This window comes from Chinchilla lanigera, unplaced genomic scaffold (genome assembly GCF_000276665.1).
Source record: "Chinchilla lanigera isolate Chin_1 unplaced genomic scaffold, ChiLan1.0 scaffold00020, whole genome shotgun sequence".
Classification (NCBI taxonomy): domain Eukaryota; kingdom Metazoa; phylum Chordata; class Mammalia; order Rodentia; family Chinchillidae; genus Chinchilla; species Chinchilla lanigera.
The window spans coordinates 4,396,640-4,414,376 of record NW_004955421.1 but is presented as its reverse complement, the minus strand read 5'-3'; the positions used below and the strand labels follow the sequence as shown (position 1 = coordinate 4,414,376).

General features: G+C 44.6%; 1 protein-coding gene across 1 annotated transcript in view; it reads right to left on the bottom strand.

Annotated features, from left to right (window-relative positions):
• Positions 1-17,737, bottom strand: part of Itga9 (integrin, alpha 9) — a gene marked incomplete at its 5' end in the record, with an annotated part of 332,049 nt that overhangs the window by 248,725 nt on the left and 65,587 nt on the right. The window contains 1 exon segment of the mRNA XM_013513777.1: positions 11,797-11,957. Coding sequence (XP_013369231.1) covers positions 11,797-11,957 — 161 coding nt within the window.

Below are 17,737 nucleotides of genomic sequence, written 5' to 3'. Positions count from 1 at the left end.
GCTGGAGGGTCTGGGCAAAGGCAAAGCACAGACTCGAATCCACGGGCCCTGCAGCTCCCGGAGTACTTGCTCTCTTGGCGCAGGGCGCGTGGGGCTCAGAGATTCTGCTTGCCTGGCTCAGAGAGCCTGCTCGCCCAGCCCCCAGCCGGAGAAGTCCCTGGGCTACTCAGTCCGGATCTCTTCTCTGCCGCCACAGTGACTCAGTCTGTAATGTCTGTGGGGTCCTTGTTCACCTGTTCTGCCCTCAGGGATTAGGTGGGAAGTACTTGGCTCTCTGTGCGCATTTCAGCTGGGAATCATGGTGGTGTGTGTCCAGCACAGACTCGAACCCACAAGCCCTGCTGCTCCCGGAGAACTTGCTATCTGGGCGCGAGGCGCACGGGACTAGGGGACAGGTCTCCTTTCAATGGGCTGTCCACCACAGACTTAGCCACATGAGAGGGAAGCACATGTTTGAAAGTTTGCGACGTTACAGATCTGCAGAAAATCTTAACTGGTCTCAATCTTCTCTCAGAAGAATTTTCTGAGCAGACCTACAGTACTATTCTTGTCCAGACACAGCCCAGCCCTCTAACCAATGCTTTTATTACGTCCATTTTAACATGGTACACAGTACATTGGAGAGCTGGCTTCCCCTCACTTTCTCTTTTGATTCCCACCGAAAAACATGACTTTATTATCAGTCCTGCCATGAAGGTTCCTCACTCCATCCTCTGCAACCAGCCACGGGGTCAGCCCAAATGCCCAGCAAGGTGGCTGCGATCCTGCCGTGAAAGAACATACCAGGGCTGAGTATACTTAGCTAATCCATCTCCATTCAGGGCCATTTTTGACCTTACAAGTAGGACATGTCTCAGGTACAAGAGCTCTACTTGGGAGGAGAGAGACAGCAAGGGTGCCTTCCAAACCTGGAGTCTATGCAACCAGGATGTGGGAGGTCTGGGTGAGGACCTCTACAGGTAGATGGACCAGTTACCACACAAAAGGTGAGGCTAAGGACTGTTATTCCTTGAGCCACCCAGGCCTCAGTAGGCCAAGAAATCCTAAAAACTTGGAGATGAATGTCTCAGTAATGAGTGGAAAAAGCAAGGGAAAGAATGGTCACACCAAAACACTTAATCTTCTGGAAGACAAAGGAGATAAAACTCTTGAAGACATAAGTGTAGGCAAAGACTTTCTGACTGAAACCCCAGTTGCATAAGAAATAATGCTAACAATAAAGAAATGGGATCACATTTTAAAAGCTTCTGCACAGCAAAGGACACTACCAACAGAGTAAAGAAACAACCTACAAAATGGGAAAAAACTTTTGCCGGCTATACTTCAGACTAATACGTAGAATATATAAAGAACTAAAAAAAATTAGATCCCCCCCCAAAATATAAAGACCCAATTAAAAAAATAGGCATCTGAAATGAATAGACACTTCTCAGATCAAGAAATACAAATGACCAATAAGTACATTTTAAAAATGTTCAATATCTCTGGTCATTTGAGAAATACAAATTAAAACTACCCTGAGATTCCATCCCACTCCAGAAAGAATGGTTACCATCAGGAAATCAACCAAGAACAAGTGCTGGTGGAGCTGTAGGGAGAAAGGAACCCTTCTTCACTGTTGGCGGGAATGTAAACTGATATAACCACTTTGGAAATCACTATGGAAACTCCTCAAAAAGCTGGAAACAGCCAGGTATGGTAGCACACACCTGTAATCCCACGACTTGGGAGGCTGAGGTAGGAGGTTTGCTGCAAGTTTGAGGCCAGCCTGGGCTACCAAGTGAGTTCAAGGCCAGCCAGAACTGCATAGTGAGACCCTATCTCAAAAAGACAAAAAAAAATTAAAAACAAAACTTTCATTTGACCATGTTATTCCCCTTCTAGATAAATTCCCAAAAGAATTAAAGATATTATACCACAATGATATATGCATTCCCATGTATATAGCAGCAAATTCATACCAGCTAAATCTTAGAAACAGCCTATATGTCCATCAACAGATAAAGGGATTAAGAACATGTGGAATTTACACACAGTGGAGTACTACTCTGCCATAGGATAAACTAGAATCATTTGTAGGAAAATGGATGCGCTTTGCGAGCATAATGTAAGTAAACGAAATCAGACACACAAGTTTAAATATCACATTGTTTCACTTGTATGAAAAACTTAATACATAAATAAAGTACAAAATAAAAGATACTAGGAAAAAGAGAGAAAAAATATTGTAATTCAGCATGAACAATGTATCTAAAAGTGTACCTTGACTGACTAGAATGATGGCACAATTTACGTGCACTGGTCGGCTATCTCTGACTAAAGCAATAGATAAGAAAGGGGCAAGATCAACCAGTCCTTAGGTCTTACTTGATCAATTCACCAAACAGGAAGACCAAATATGACTCAAAGAACAATCACTCCACCCTGCAAAAATCAGGACTGGGTCAAAGTCAAGTTCAGGCACTGAGGAAATCCCCAGACCTCAAACCGTCCTATAGGAGGTAATGTAAGCCCTTCAAAATCCCCCTGCCCTGCTCCAAGCAAACAAAATAATCAGTAATGAATTACTAGAGGGCTGGTGAACAGAATCTCAACATGATACCTGGAATGAGGAGTAAGGAATAAGATCTCAATACAATTAAATAAAAATCTTTTCTGTTATTTTAAATGGAAACTATTACACCACTAATAAATTCAGTCAAAATACAGAGCACCTTGGAACCAAATGTACAGAAACAAAGCTGTGGTCTGGTGATTAAACTAACCCCACAAATTTACTTTCATGCTATTCATCAATTTGAAAAGCCACAGGAAACAAGAAGGATAAAAGACTCTGATAATGAAACAGCTGCATGTAAGGCTTGACTTGAGAGGTCCAACCAATTAATTAACAAACACAACATAGACAGAAAACTGGAGCTTCCTGCAACTGGTTTGCATGAGCCAATTGTTAAAATTTTTAGAAAGTCTCCAAGCCATTAGCCAAAGTTAAATTGAATAAACTTATAATTAAGTTTATCAAGACAAAAGTCATGAATACTTAAAACTTATTATTTTACTATCATCTATCCTCTTGAGGTTACTGAGATTGATTGGAAATACCATTTCACAATGTGCTGCTGTGCATCCCTTCCTTTGTTTTTTATTTTTCATCATTTTTATTAGTACTGTACATGTCTGCAGTACATAATGTTTACATTCTTTGTGGGGAGTTGGTATATGTATACAACACATCTTAATTCCTTTTTGTTATCCCCTGCCTCTCTCCTCCCTCCCCCTCCCTTCATCTCATCTCCCTACTTCCTATTATCTTTTATTTTTCTCTTTACTTACAGTTTGGATTTCTCATATAAGAGAAACTGTTAGATATTTAAACTTCTGTGTTGATTTACTTCACTTAACATTATGGTCTCTACGTATTTATCCTTTCCTAACTGTACATTTGGTGATGTCGCATTGGTAGTTTGAAATCAGCTATGGTGAGAATATTTATACCAGGGAAACTGGCAAAATGCTTCAGGTCAGGCCCCTACACCTAAGAGTATTAACAGCACACCACTGCTTAGAACATAAACAACCAAAAGCCACCACCATTGGCAGCCACATGGAGAAGCAGTAAAGCCTCTCACTAGTTCAACAACCCTGAACAAGTACTGATCTTCTATCCATGTAAAGAACTTAGAAGACTATCTGGCATATGACACGTACTAGTCACAGCTCACCTACATGAGCAGTGATACAGTGCAATGGTTAAAAGCCGAGACTTGCTTTTGTCATTTCTGGTGCACTACGTGTAAGCTATGAAGTATTGGACAATTCTTTAACTCCTCTATGCCTTGTCTCCAAAATAACAGAATGAAAAGACAGTAACTACTTCATGTGTAGTGACTGGCAATGACTGAAATATACTAAATGATCCATTAGCATTACTTGCTTCCATGATTATCATGGAATACTGGCAAATACTTACGGATCATTTTCAAAGGGAGGTTAATTACTAAGTTCCGAATTCTAGTTTCTGAATTATCACTTTTCCCCAAATATATTACATTATCTACTAAAGAGCATCACAGAGAAATGTAGCTATTTCCAAAATTCAAATTTCTCCATAAAGAATAAAGATTTTCCAAAACTAAAAATGAATAAGTATTTCACAAAATAATTAAAAATACGAATGACTAGAAAGTGATTATTTTAAGTGAATCACCCTTATAACGTATATGTAAGTTTAAGATTTGAAGAGGGGGCATTGTAATCCTTTACAACCACATCTTAAATATAAAGACAAAACTAGTATGATAGCACACGGTTTCACGTGTCACTTGAAAGAACACTAGTGTTACAAAGGCATCAACAGTGCATAAATAAAACTAGTGTAAGTAAAAAAAAAAAAAAAAACTGGTGCCTGTGACCATTTCACATGAAAGTTTCACCCACAACTGGCAAACTTCACCTGGTACAAAGTACAAGTAAGTGCATGATAAACCTCTACAGTGTGCTATCACTGTTTATTTATATCAACTCTACTCCCAAAAAGAATTTGAGGTGGCAAGGCTGTTGATTTCAAATTACTTTTCTGTGCTAATCACAATGTCCCCTGTAGCACTGTTCAGATGCAGAAGACTAAGAATCCTTTATCCCATCCAAGAAAGCAAGCAACGGCCAAACAGTGTTCTTGGGAGAGGCCAGACCCCATGTCGAATTTCCCCACATCCCTTCCATTCTTGTTGGTCCCAGCTGCATACCAGCTATGTGCAACACAGTTTCCCATACAAAGTGGAGTGACTCCCCAACATGGTCTCCAAAGTCCAACTTCCCAGTCCCTCGTGGCAGCCATGTGACCAAAGCCTACCACAGGAGCAGCTTTACCACTTACAACGGTGACTTCTCAAACATCGCAGCTTTCCCTCTTCCCCTGCCCTGGTTTACAGCACCCCTTACTGAACATTCAGCCCACCTATGCTACCTTCAGGCCAAGAGAGCCTGCCAAAGGCACAGACCTAACTGCAGGAGTCAGGAAAAATTTCCCTGGTACTTCTTCAGTTCCCCATGGCTGAGAGGCTTGCCATCTGACACACACATGTCCAAGCTACATCAGAGGCCACAAGGACCTTCTGTGCTGCCCTCTCAGGAGTTCTCCTTATTAGAACACTACAGCCTGGGGCAGAGGAGAGGAGCAGCAGGAGAGGACATCACTACTTCTCCTGCTCAGTGGGGCTGTCCCCCTTTCCATAACAGATTTAAAATCTTCCAAAAAGGGACCCTGACCCATTCAATAGAGAAGCAAACTGAGATTACTAGTCTACAAGCTCCAAGTATAGTTCAGAAATGCTATTAGAAGACCCTCAAATAAATTAAGTAACAAGAGGTAACTTTTTGATCAGAATATCATGCAAACGTGAAAAGGAACACAGAAATTCTGCCTGCACCAACATGGAAAAACTCCAAGGCATATTTTTCTAAATAAGTTTGACTGAAATACAATTTACATATACTATAATAGCACACACTAACTTTACACCCCAAAGAGCTTTAGCAAATTTATTCAGTCATACAATCACTACCACAATCAGAATCTAGAATATTTTTATCACCCCAGAAAGTGTGCTCATTCCTGTTTGAAGCCAATCGTTGCTACCATTCCCCTAATCAATCCCTCGCCTTCTGAAACCACAGAGATACTTTCCAGATGTTTAGATGGTTTTCCATAATGTCATATAATGGAATCAGACAGTAGGCAGCTTTTTGTGTCTTATTCTTTCACCTCACATAATGCTTTTGAAAGTAATCCATGTTACTGTGTAACAGGCAGCTCATTCTTTGCCACTGCTGAGTAGCAATCCATCGGACAGATTTACTGAGATCTGTTTATTCATTCTTCTACTGGCCATATTAAAAAAAAATTAAGCTTTGCAACAGCACATACACAGCATGCTACCATGCCTGTAAGGTTCATACACAGCTTTACAGATTGACAGGCTCTTGAAGGACACGTAAGAAACTGGAACCATGGTTGCCTTTGGGAGAGCAACAGCCTAGCTAATGTGATATTCTACCATTTTTTAAAAGTTTAAAGCCCTCTTATATAGCATATCTGAGTCCCTTCTTGAGAAACCTTACAATGTTTTTAGCTATTTCTTTGAATTATCAAGATGACCAAGAGATTGTGCATATTATTTTCCAGATAAGGAAGGAAACTGATGTTTTCCTTTCTCTTTCTCACACAGAGCTCTTATTCACTCTAACTTAATCTTCCTTATCTGCTTTTTAAATAAGAAAGACAGAAATCTTTAGTTCCTCTAAAGCGCTCAATGGCTCCTACCACTATTCTGCCTCACAACTTGGTATGTTACTAAAAGTAGGGGCCCAGACATTTTTGTGGGATGTGAAGATGGAAACAGACCCAAGTACCTGGGCAGAACCCAAGAGATGATCTCTGAGGAGATTCAGTGGCCACTGTGACTTCCTGCCCTTTACCAGGTCAGGAGGGGCACCTGCCCCCAGAAGTCACATAGACTGCAGCAACTTAAGAGTCAATCCCTTGAAAACCCCTTCAAGAACATAAAAGAGCAATACCATGAACATCTGCTGCTTCTCAAAAAAGCCAAAGTGCCTGCATATTCCCCTGTCTGGTGTAGAGTGTTTCTTTTAAAAAGCATTAATCACTGTTATTGGCTCTTCTGACAGTGTCTGACGCATGGTTCTGCTCAACAAAGGTTTCCTGCAGGCCTCTGGAGGGTGTCGCTGATCCTCACAAAAGGCAATGACGTAAGGACCTCAACTCAGCTTCGCCTGGGCTTCCCCTCCAAGCCTGCATAAGGCTCAAAACTGACACTGTGGTTTCCTGAAGAGGCTGCTGCTTTCCTGTTCAGTGTTAGCATGTGATCTCACACAAGGCTCACCCTTTCCAGGTACCATGCAGGATCTGAGGATGCAGCACAGTTGTCATTTGAATAAATACACATAAGCCAGAAAATGACAAAGCGATGAGAAGACACTGTCTATTTCTCAGCATGTACCATCCATCCAAAACTCTTCTCTACCTTCTCAAGTCATCACTTCCCAGCAGATGGTCCACAGATAGGTGAGCAAGGTCCACTCCATATCAGAAGCTTTCTGTGACCCTAAACTCCAGCTGAGCTTATTAGCCACTCCCACAAGGTTCTGTTTGACTAGTATTTGTTTTGTGCCTCTCACCCCAAGGCAGCACGGAGCCCTCTCTAAGATAGGACGATGAAGATGGCTCGCCTAGGGCCTATACCAGTGGCTGGCCCTGACCTGAGGAATGACTAAGCTTTGAAGAACAGGCATACCCACAGGAAGCCATAAGAGGCAAGGCACAGCTGATCAATTTACAGCCTGGCTAGGGTTTCCCAGGGGCACAAAGACATGGCTCCATAGCAGCACCCATTTGAAGCTATTCCCCTTCAGTTCTTCTGACTGCATTTAGGAAAAGGTTCCACTGTGGTGCCCTGTGAATTTCGCTTCTTAACACATAGGGAGGGCGGACCTCTCCAGAGACTGGCAAAGGATGAAATACAGCTAGAATTCAGTGATGCTATTGGTCATCAATGTGTTTACTGCCACAGCTCCTTTCTGTTTGGGGCAGATAACTGATTTTCTGTTTATAGAAGGGCATAATGTTTTTGCTTCATCTTATTGGACAAGACTAAAAGTCAACTGATTTAAAGAGAATATATGGAATAAAATAGGTAAGAGTTTCCTGCTTACAATTAAAACAGTACAAAAGCATGCAAGTAGGAAGTGGTTCTACATGGATGTCACAAGAACCAGGTCTCTGACAGAGTGAAGAGCCAGAAAGGCTAGGGTAAATCCATGAACCAAGGCAGGGAAGCGTGAGAGGCAGGTTCTGGGAGGAAAGAGAACAGCTCAGGAGCCAGGGCACATGTGACATGATCCTAGGAGATTACGCTGGAAAGGAAAACTGATGTCAAGCCTGAGAGAAAACCTGGAGGGTGAAGGGAGGTGTCTCGGCTTTCACCTGCAAACATGGCACCCACCAGGTCTCCAGCCCACTTCACCAACCCCAATACTGGACTGACCTGGCGGAGAAGCAGAGATAGGCTGGGGTGCACAGACAATCTGAGGAGAGGCCAAGGAAGTGACTAGATCTGCTTCAGCACTGCTGACCACAGTCAGGCCTGCAGAAAGAGGATGTGGCTTATTACAAAATTCTGGACCTCTGGGAGGACCCACCAGGGTGGGGAACGGAACAAAGCAGGATACAACAGAGCTAGCTTGAGAGGCAGGTGTTAGTCCAAGCAGGCCTCTGCAACGGATAACTTACCACCATATATGGAGCGAAAACTTCTAGGGGAAAAAAGAAAAAAAAAAGATTGGAATAGGATTCAAGGCAAAAAGGAAAAAAAGACCTAAAGACAGCCTAAACAAAACATACTCGGCCCCAATGGCTGCCTCACTGTCTGCTGGCCATATGGTGTGTGATAAGCCAGAACGCTTTTATTTATCTTCCATGACTTGTCTATGAAGCTGAGAGCCAGCCCTTGCAGTAGAGACCATCTCATGCTCTTCAGCCTTGACTCCCAGCTCCCAGTCCTGTCTCCAGTCTCCACTCTGGGAGGTGACTGGCTACAAGTTCCCTTCCCCCACCCCTGCTGCTGGCCTCAGCCCCCACTCAAGCCACAGCTCACAGCTATTTTCCCACAACCCCGTAAACCACAGGCCATTCTGTGCCCTCCTTGGCCAGCTGGGCCACACTGCAGACAGCTAACTAACTTGTCAGCATTCATCCATGCTCTTACTTGCTACCATGCACCCAGATCCTTAGCTACGGCCCTGATGATAACTAGTAGGAAAAACTTTCCTTGTGGCTGTAAGGCATTGACCACGCTGCTATTCCATAATTTCCTCCCTCCCTCCCTTCCTTCTGCCCCTCCTTCCTTCCCTTTCCTTTCTCCCTTTCCTCTCTTTCTTTCTTTCTTCCTTTCTTCCTTCCTTCCTCCTTCCTTCTCTCTCTCTCTCTCTCTCTCTCTCTCTCTCTCTCTCTCTCTCTTTCTTTCTGCATTTTTCAGTGATACTGGGAATTGACCGCAGGGCCTTCCCACGGAGCTACATCTCCAAACGTTTTTTGTATTTTCATTTTGAGATAGGGTCTTGCTAAGTCACTAAGTTACTCAAGGTTGGGCATGAACTTGCAATCCTCCTGCCTTGTGCTCCCAAAGTGTGGAGATCACAGGCAAGCACCACCAGGTCAGGCTCTTGAACCACAAAGGCCTCAGAGTTCCGTTTCCTCCGGGTGCATCCCACCACTCTCACCTCCTACATGAGAAACATGGCTGACCAGTAACTATGTCCAGTCACTCTAGGTCCCAGTCCTCTAAAGCAGGCCTGCCTCCTTTCTCTTCCTAAATGTACCGCAGCCCTGTTCTCAGCCTTAGACTCTTCTCACCAACATCTTCATCTCTCTTCTGGGGAGCCAGGATTTGACTGAATGGAGAAGGGCCACTTAGGGTGAAAGAAAATACTACCATAGAATCTGCCAACAAGATGCCAAGTTAAGTGTAAATTTCAAGTAAACAACAAATTGTTCCTTTGGGACATACCAAGTCCTCTATTGTCCACAGGGGATATATTCAAATTTCATGGATATGTGAAAATGCAGAGAATACCAAACCTTATGATTTTTTTCTTATATATATATACATATGGTAAGGTTTAACTTATAAATTAGGTATAATCCAACAATATACTGCAGTAAAATTTACTTAAAGTGTCTAATTTATGAAGTATTTTTTGTTTGTTTGGAATGGGGTTTTTGTTAGTTGTCTGGTTTTCTGAAATAGGCTTTTGCTAATGCTCAGGCTGGGCTCCAAATTGTCATCCTCCTGCCTCAGCCTCCCACAGTACTAGGAACACATGTGTGTACTATCATACTGAGCCGAAATATTATTTCTGGAATTTTCCATTTCATAATTTCAGACCTCAGTTGACCTTGAACAACTGAATCCTAAGACAAACCATGAGTAAAGGGGAACTACTATACTTAAACTAAAGAAAAGCATTCAACATTTATCTGAAATCCAAATTTAACTAGGGGTCCTATGTTTTTATTTGCTAAATCTGGCAACCCGGGATATCAGGAAGTAGTAAGACACCTCCTGGACAGTCCTGCTTTACCCCAGTAGCTCTCAGCGGCCCCACAGAAACATTCCTACCTCAGCCAGTACCTCCCTGAGTGCATGCTGCAAAGGCCTACAGGCTCTTTACACCCTATCTTGCAGTGAGGACTCAGGTAGCTCTGAACAACGGATAAGAAGTTGCAGAAAGTCCAAAGGAAAGCAGGCTGGGTGGAACAGATCTAGTATAAAGAAACACAAGAAAAGACATCCTGTGCTCTGCAAGTGTGAAGATCCCACTGACAGTCACTCAAAGGCCTAGCAGTGCTTGCACGTGAGCCTGTCCTGAGCAGCCTCACATCTCTCAAGGGCACCCACGAGCCAGAGGAATTTAAGACCAACAGGGGCAGGGGCTGGTGGGCTTAACATGAGTGTGGACAGCTTTATAAATGGCCAACATCGCAAACCCTAGGTCAGCTGGTCTGGGCAGGCCCCGGCACGAGTTCTGGCAGATGATACAGCCCAGCCCCACTGAAAAGAATCTCAAGGGCATGGATACATGGGCTCTGGGCCAGCCAAGTGTCACAGATGCAGGGGCATTTTCCTACATACAGCCCAGAAGCAGCTGTTATTCCCCTGCTCAGGCACCAAAAATGCAATAATAGAAAGATATTTCATCTCTAATCTACAGACTATTTTTATTATTGGCTGCAAATCCGCTGGTTAATATTAGGTTAAACAAACAAGACTGCTTTTTTGTAAACAAAAAATGTTAGAATATTAGCAATTATGTACAGCCCAACCAAGTAATAATAATATTGAGTCCCTGCTATTTCTGAGACGCCATCCAAGATCTTTTAAACATAATCATGGTGTAGTGTTTAATTCTTAGGACCACTTTCAAGGACGGTATTATTGTGCCCATTTTAGAGAATCAGAGACAGATACACAAACACATCACAGTGCTCATTCAGCTGGATACACACCAGGTCTCTGTGACTGTAAGACCCATCATCCCACCCACCATGTGGCCTCCGTTATGCGGTCCTTCCACCTCCTGGCCCTCTGGCCGTGCTGGCTGGTCAGTGGCTGCCAGGACTCCCACTCTGCACAGAGGCCACTCTGTAGCTAATCCGAGCATGGCCTCCTGAATTAGCAGTAAAGTGTGTTAAACAATTTCAAGAGGAAAAAAAAAAACATTTAAAAGTTTAATATTTAGAGTAAGAGGGGAAAGAGGCCTCCTGAAATAAAGTAATCAAGCAAGGAAAATCTAGTCCAACCACTTTTGAAATGCCTTAACTCTGACTATGAGCTAATATGTAGTGCACCACTGAGAAAAGGATCAGGTGCAATGCGATCCAGCAACATTGCAGACCCAAAGGCATGTGCTTCAGAGGCTCTTCCCTCAGAAGACTACTGAGCCTCATAGAGAGGAAAGACTGAGAAACTTCTCAAAGAAACAAGTCAGTCAGGAAGCACCAGTGGTGAACCAGCCTCTGGAAGCTGAGACCCACACAGTAAGATAAATAAAGGTGCTGTCAAGACCTCCACTTTAAAAGAAAAAGAAGAATATTTTCTTCCTTGTAAAATAGAATCTGGGAAGTCAGAACATATGTAATGCACAGTAAAAGTAGCTTCCACTAGTTCCAAATGAACATCTACAGAGACCAGAATTTGAGGATAAAAAGAGGAGACTGACCTTAACATGGGCCACGTAGTGATGACACTGCTCCTCCATGTGGGCCAGCTGCAGCTTCTCCAAGACCTGGCCAGCAGTCTCTCCCAGCAACACAAAGTAGACCCTGGGCAGCTGGCCCTTCTCCTTTTTGGCCACATCTGCTGTCAGAACATAATTCAGACCTGCCAATAAGTAAGATCAAGATATCAGCAAGATAGACACATGATGGTGAGGCCACATCTGCTCCCCCCACACACAGGGTACCTAGCCCTCCACCCCAGAGCTCAGCAGCCTCGTGTCGAGACCTCCTCAGATGGGAGCATGCAGCCAGGGACTCACAGAACCGAGAGAACCAGGCTACTCCCTGCCTTTCCAATGATGTTCTGTATGTTATCCCTCCTGGCTCTCTGTGACTCAAACTCTGTGCTATCATGAGGTATCAATGCAGCCACCAACATGTACATCAACAATTACTTGTACCAACACAGGCCGGTACTCTGATAAATAAATGTCACAGCAAACCTATACAGTGTTTGAGAAGCTGACGTGATCAGGGAGCCACGTGGTATTGACTCCTGCCAAGCACTGTTATATACATCCAAGATAGGGGAGTAATCACGTCTGATAAGTCTACATCATCTCACAAACACCAGGTCATGTGCAGATTTACTAAGCACCAACAGTATGCCAAGCATCACTGTAGGCACAAGGGGAGGGAATGATGAACAACAGGCCAAAACCTGCCTTCACAGAGCCCACGTGCCTGGCTCTCAGAAGCTGGACTAACTCCAGTTCCAGGAAGCTGTGCATGGTGATCAAATACTCTGTGATGCCCATTCTTCCAACAAAACCATGACCATGGTGACTGAAGTCCACTCTCAAGGAGAAGAACCCATCACCTGCACCTGCACATGTAAATGCCAGGTGACTAAACTGATGAGATGCCATTTGGGACTTAAATCGATGGTTCCAATGTCAAATGCATACTGGACTGACTCCAAAAGTTTCACCCCATTATACTCTGGTTTCTCTTCAGATCATACAAATCTTTCACCTTTTACAAAAGTTTCACCCCATTACTTCAGAATTTGTAAGTAAATATATAACAATATGTTTTTGTTAGGTATATATGAATTGATTTAGTGCTACTAGGGATTGAACCTAGGACCTTGACAATGAACTACATTTCCAGTACTTTTCATTTACTTTATTACTTTTTAAAATTTTGAGACAAGGTTCCCCTGAGTTGCCCAGCCTAGGCTCTAACTGTTGATCCTCCTGCCTCAGCCTCCCAGAATGCTTGGATTGTAGGCATGTACCACCACACCTGGCTTAAATGTGGCTTTAACATCAACAGATCTATTTCACTGCTCTTCTGTGCCAGAGACAAGCCCTCTGTAACTCTTTTTATTTCTTAACTGTTTTGTGGATTTAGAGAATGAAGCATTTTTACAGTAAGCGAACAGGAATTTCTGTCTCTAAAGTGACGGGACCAGATAGCCGAGCAACAGGAAAGAGGAGGACCCTGTTCCCACTCCATCTCCACACTCCTAACTCTTCAAAGCCAACATCTTTACACCATCAGGAGCAGCCCCATGCTTTTCACTATGGGAAATCGGGCAGCAGAGATGCTCTGGCTTTCAACATCAAAGGGACCAAACCCTGGGGGTGGTCTGGACAGGGAGAGAGGAAGGTGGCATGGAATGGATAGGCCTCCTGCGACTGTGCCTGGACATCTTTCTGATGCTTCCCTCAGTTGCTGCCACACCAGGGCTCTTGCAAAACTGAGCTGGTGGATTCCTGACCAAGGAGGGCAAATCTGCCCTAGCCTGTTTATTCCAGCAACAGCTGATTTCCAAGGCAAGCCTGGTTTAGTAGGAAGGATGAGGATCCTGGATAATCACAGTAGATAGCATTACTCTGAAGAAGAAAAGAATACACAAAAGCATATGGGAAAGTACGTCAGTGGAGAAAACACACATGTCCACAGAGTGTTACACATCACCCCAGTTGGGTAGAGTGGAGTGGACTTGCAGCTGTCAAAGCTTTAAGGCAATACTAGAGGCTATCTAGCTCAAACTTTTCATTTTTAAAATGAGGGGACCGGAATCCCAAAAGGGAATGACTTGCCCCCGGCCAGAAAGCCATACACTACAGGTGGAGAACTGTATTACTTTCTCCTACAGGGTTATGCCTACCACACTGGGTCTTGGGCATCTTTTTTACATTAACTGACCCAACACTCCTATTTCTTGAGTGTAGAAACAGCAGAACCAAACATACACAGATATCCAGAACGGAAGTCTGGCCAATTTGCTTCTATTGATCACAACTTCCCTGAGCAATAGCCAAGACTAACAAAGGTGACACTTAAATGAAGTGAGTTACCAAAGTCCTGGCAAGCAAGATTGTGACTGGAGATGTACCTTGCTAGGAGACAAGCTAGAGGGTGCTAGCTGGAGTGGCAGCTGCTGGGCAGCCTCCCCTTGGAGGCTCCTTTCCAGCCCTCCTCCCAAGTGAGATAACCATAGCTGGTCTCAGAGCTGGTGACAATGGAGGGAACAGCAGAACCAAAGTGTCTTACCAGAGAGGAGCTGGCTGAGCTTAGAGAAGATCTGGGTGGATAGGAACACAGGAAACTTAAGCGGGTGGTATTAATCTTCCACTCACATCCTCTTGGCCTTTACCATTTCTCTACTGCCAGCACCTGCAGTTCTTTTCCCAAGGAATTCAGTTCCGTCGCCCTTGGGGTGGTATACCTCTGAGGCACCTTCTGTACAGACTGCCAGGCTTCCCCAGCAGGTCTAAGTTCCATCTGCCCACAGTGGTAACTGCTCAGTAACACACCCTCTACCAGGCTGCCAAGATGGTTAATTTCATGCGTCAACTTGGCTGGACTACGGTACCCAGATGTTTGGTCCAACACCAACCCAGGCATTATTTTGAAGATATTTTTTAAATGACAGTAACACTGAAATTAGTAGACTGAATACAGCAGATTACCCTCCATACTGCAAGTGGGCCTCATCCACTCATATGAAGATCTTAAGTGGAAAAAACCCTAAGGTTCCATCCAAAATGCAAGTATTTTGCTTCTAGCCTGCCTTCAGACTTGAGCTGCAACTTCAACTCTTCCCTGGGTCTCCAGCCTACCAACCTGCCCTGCAGAATTCAGGCTTTGCCAGGCCCTATACTCTCATGACCCACTTTCCTAAAATCAACCAACTCACATTCACTCATGCTCCCTCCACACTATTCTGCTTCTCTGGAGACTAACAACTACTACAGCTGCCTACCCTTGCTATCTCACTGCCCTCAAACTAACACAGGGCAAGTCAGGAAAAGGGAACAAATTCAGCCTTCAGTGTATGCGGAGCATTGTGTGTGTACTCTATAAGCACCATCTGTAGTCCTCACGGTCCATCCACTGCACAGCCACTGACACAATACATCCCCCTTGAAACTCAAAGCAGGAAGAAAGGTTCACAGAAGTTGAGCCAAAGATGAGGTAGCTGCTGTCCGCTGCACACAGGGTTTGTGCATCCCAGCACCACCTATCAGATTTTTCTGAAGTGCTGAAATACACAATCACAGATTAAATTATCCAGTCAACTAAGGACAATCATTCTGGAAGCATTTCCTCTCTAGAATTGTCTACTTAGCGGTCCCCCTTGACGTAAAATTTATTTTGACATTTTAAATTATCCACAAAGAAGTCAGTTCTGTATCAAACTGTCTCTCTGAAAAGAAAGCAAGATTCAAGACCCCGCCTGAGTGAGGAGGATCTCACAGCTGCCAGAGGTAAGAGAAGTACAGATCATCCTCAAGCTGAGCTCCAGTGGTAGTTTTAAACAGCACCCACCCATGTCTCCAAGCATGCTGGGAAGGAGCTCCTAGAAAGCGGAGGACTTACCAGAGAAGCAGCCAGTTGGCTTGCTTGGTTTGGGGGTCCCCTCAGGCTTACCCAGTTGCTGCAGCCACCCCTAATGCAAGCCAGTCAGCCATCCCCCCTGTCTGGGCAAAGGTGCTGGTTCTGATTAGGGCCTGCTCCAGCAGCACATTTCACATCTTCAGGTTTTTCCTTCTCGCAGCTTGTGTCCATGCCATGTCGAATGATGTCATGTTGATGGAAAAGCTGATCAGCCCCAAGTAATGCTTTCAGCCGCCTCCTTTCCCTGCCCCCAGCTGGTTCCCAAGGGCCCCCCACACCAGCCCGGGGAAGGAGGGGACCAGCTGTCTTGCATCAACTCTGGCTCTGGCCTCTCCCAGTCAGTTCTGAATCATTCCTATTTTCCATCAGAACAAGATTTCAGCTGCGAAATTCTACTAGCAAATCCTCCTTCCAGAGTTACTCTGAGCTTCCCAGTAGAGAAGAAAAAAGGATATTTCCACTTACTAGCTTTCCTAACATTCTCCCCGAGGAATGAGGTATTAATTACTAGACTAGGTTACCCCTTTCCTCACATAACATGGATTTCCTTCACTGTCCCACCTCCATGTTTTTCAAAGGATTAAAAGGAGCTCACAGAACACAAACGCTCTTGAACAGAAATGTACCCCTCACAGCAGAAAAGGGGCCTGGGAACAAGCTGCCCGGCTTCAACCCTATTTCTGCTATTGGTGTGGGTGACCTTAGTGCTGGCTCTCAGGAGCTGGAGGCAACAGCTTGTCTAGAGGTAAGGCAGGCACCTTTTCTTGCTCACAGCTTTGTCAGGTGGTCTGAGAGTCATAGAAACAGAGGGCATCGATCAAACCTTTCTGGTTTCCATTTAGCATTCCGGTGAGGGTCAAGTTGCCAGCCTTATCCCCACCTTCCAAAGACAGACGTGCACGCTGAGGCCTCAGTCTGGCCAGTGAGCAGATATTATCACAGCTCACGGGGAAGGGAAGAACTTCTCCATGCCAGAGAGGCCCTGAGAGGCCCTAGGCAGTTCCCCAGCCCGAGGATGAAGTGATTAATGATACTCTTTGGGACAGGTAGAATTCTTACTTTAAACTGCTGAAATACGTTATAAGCCTGCTCTTAGGGAGCCTACTGTCGGAAGGAGAAATCTGCGTCTGCGTGCCAGCACTCAGCACACGGTGCCTGCTCCACCAAGGGCCTCAGCACGTGTCCAGAACAGCAAGCCAGCAAGCCTCCCTCCCACTAGAATGCAAGCTCTGCGCTCTGTGCCTGTGGCTAAGCAGAATGTCTGGCACTTGGTAAGACTTCATAACTATTTGTTGATTGAAGAACCTAAAATAACATGCATTTGTCTTATTATCCCATCTCCATGCTTCTCAAGAGACCAAAAGTAGCTCAGAAAATTTTCTCTCCGCGCAAACAGTCTAAGGAAAAAGGCGCCCTGAATGCCTCAGTGACCCAAGGTGGCATGGATGCTTGCTGTGCTGGTTTAGGAAGCTGTTGTCCCTCAACTCCAAACCCATCTTTCTGTACTCTGCTGTGATGCTGGGGCTGTGTGCCAGGCAGTCTTCTTGTCACTAACTTTGTTAAGAGATTCCTGAAAAGGTGACTAGATGGTAAGAGCACTGATCTCATCTGTGAGTTGACCTATTCATGAGTTCATAGCTGAATGGGCCCTTAGGAGGTGGGACCCAGCTGAAGGAAGTGGGTCATGGGGCCCACTTGAGAACTGTATTTTGGCCCTGACCCCTTCCTCTCTGGCTTTTCTCTTTGCTCTCTGCTTCCCAAATGCCATGAGTTGAGCAGTTTTCTTCCACCATGCCCTCTGCCATGAGGTTTCTCCCTGGGAGCCAGTCAACTATGAATTAAAAAACCTGGGAAACCATGAGTCAGAATCAACCTCTCTCTTTTAAATTGTAGGTGTCAGTATTTTGTTCCAGCAACAGGAAAGCTGACTAATACAGGCTGGGACCCTGCAGACCTACCTCTTTTCTGTTTTGCCAATGGCTCCCTACAAGTCTTTGCACATACACAGAGCTCAGGGGAGCCTGTGAGGCT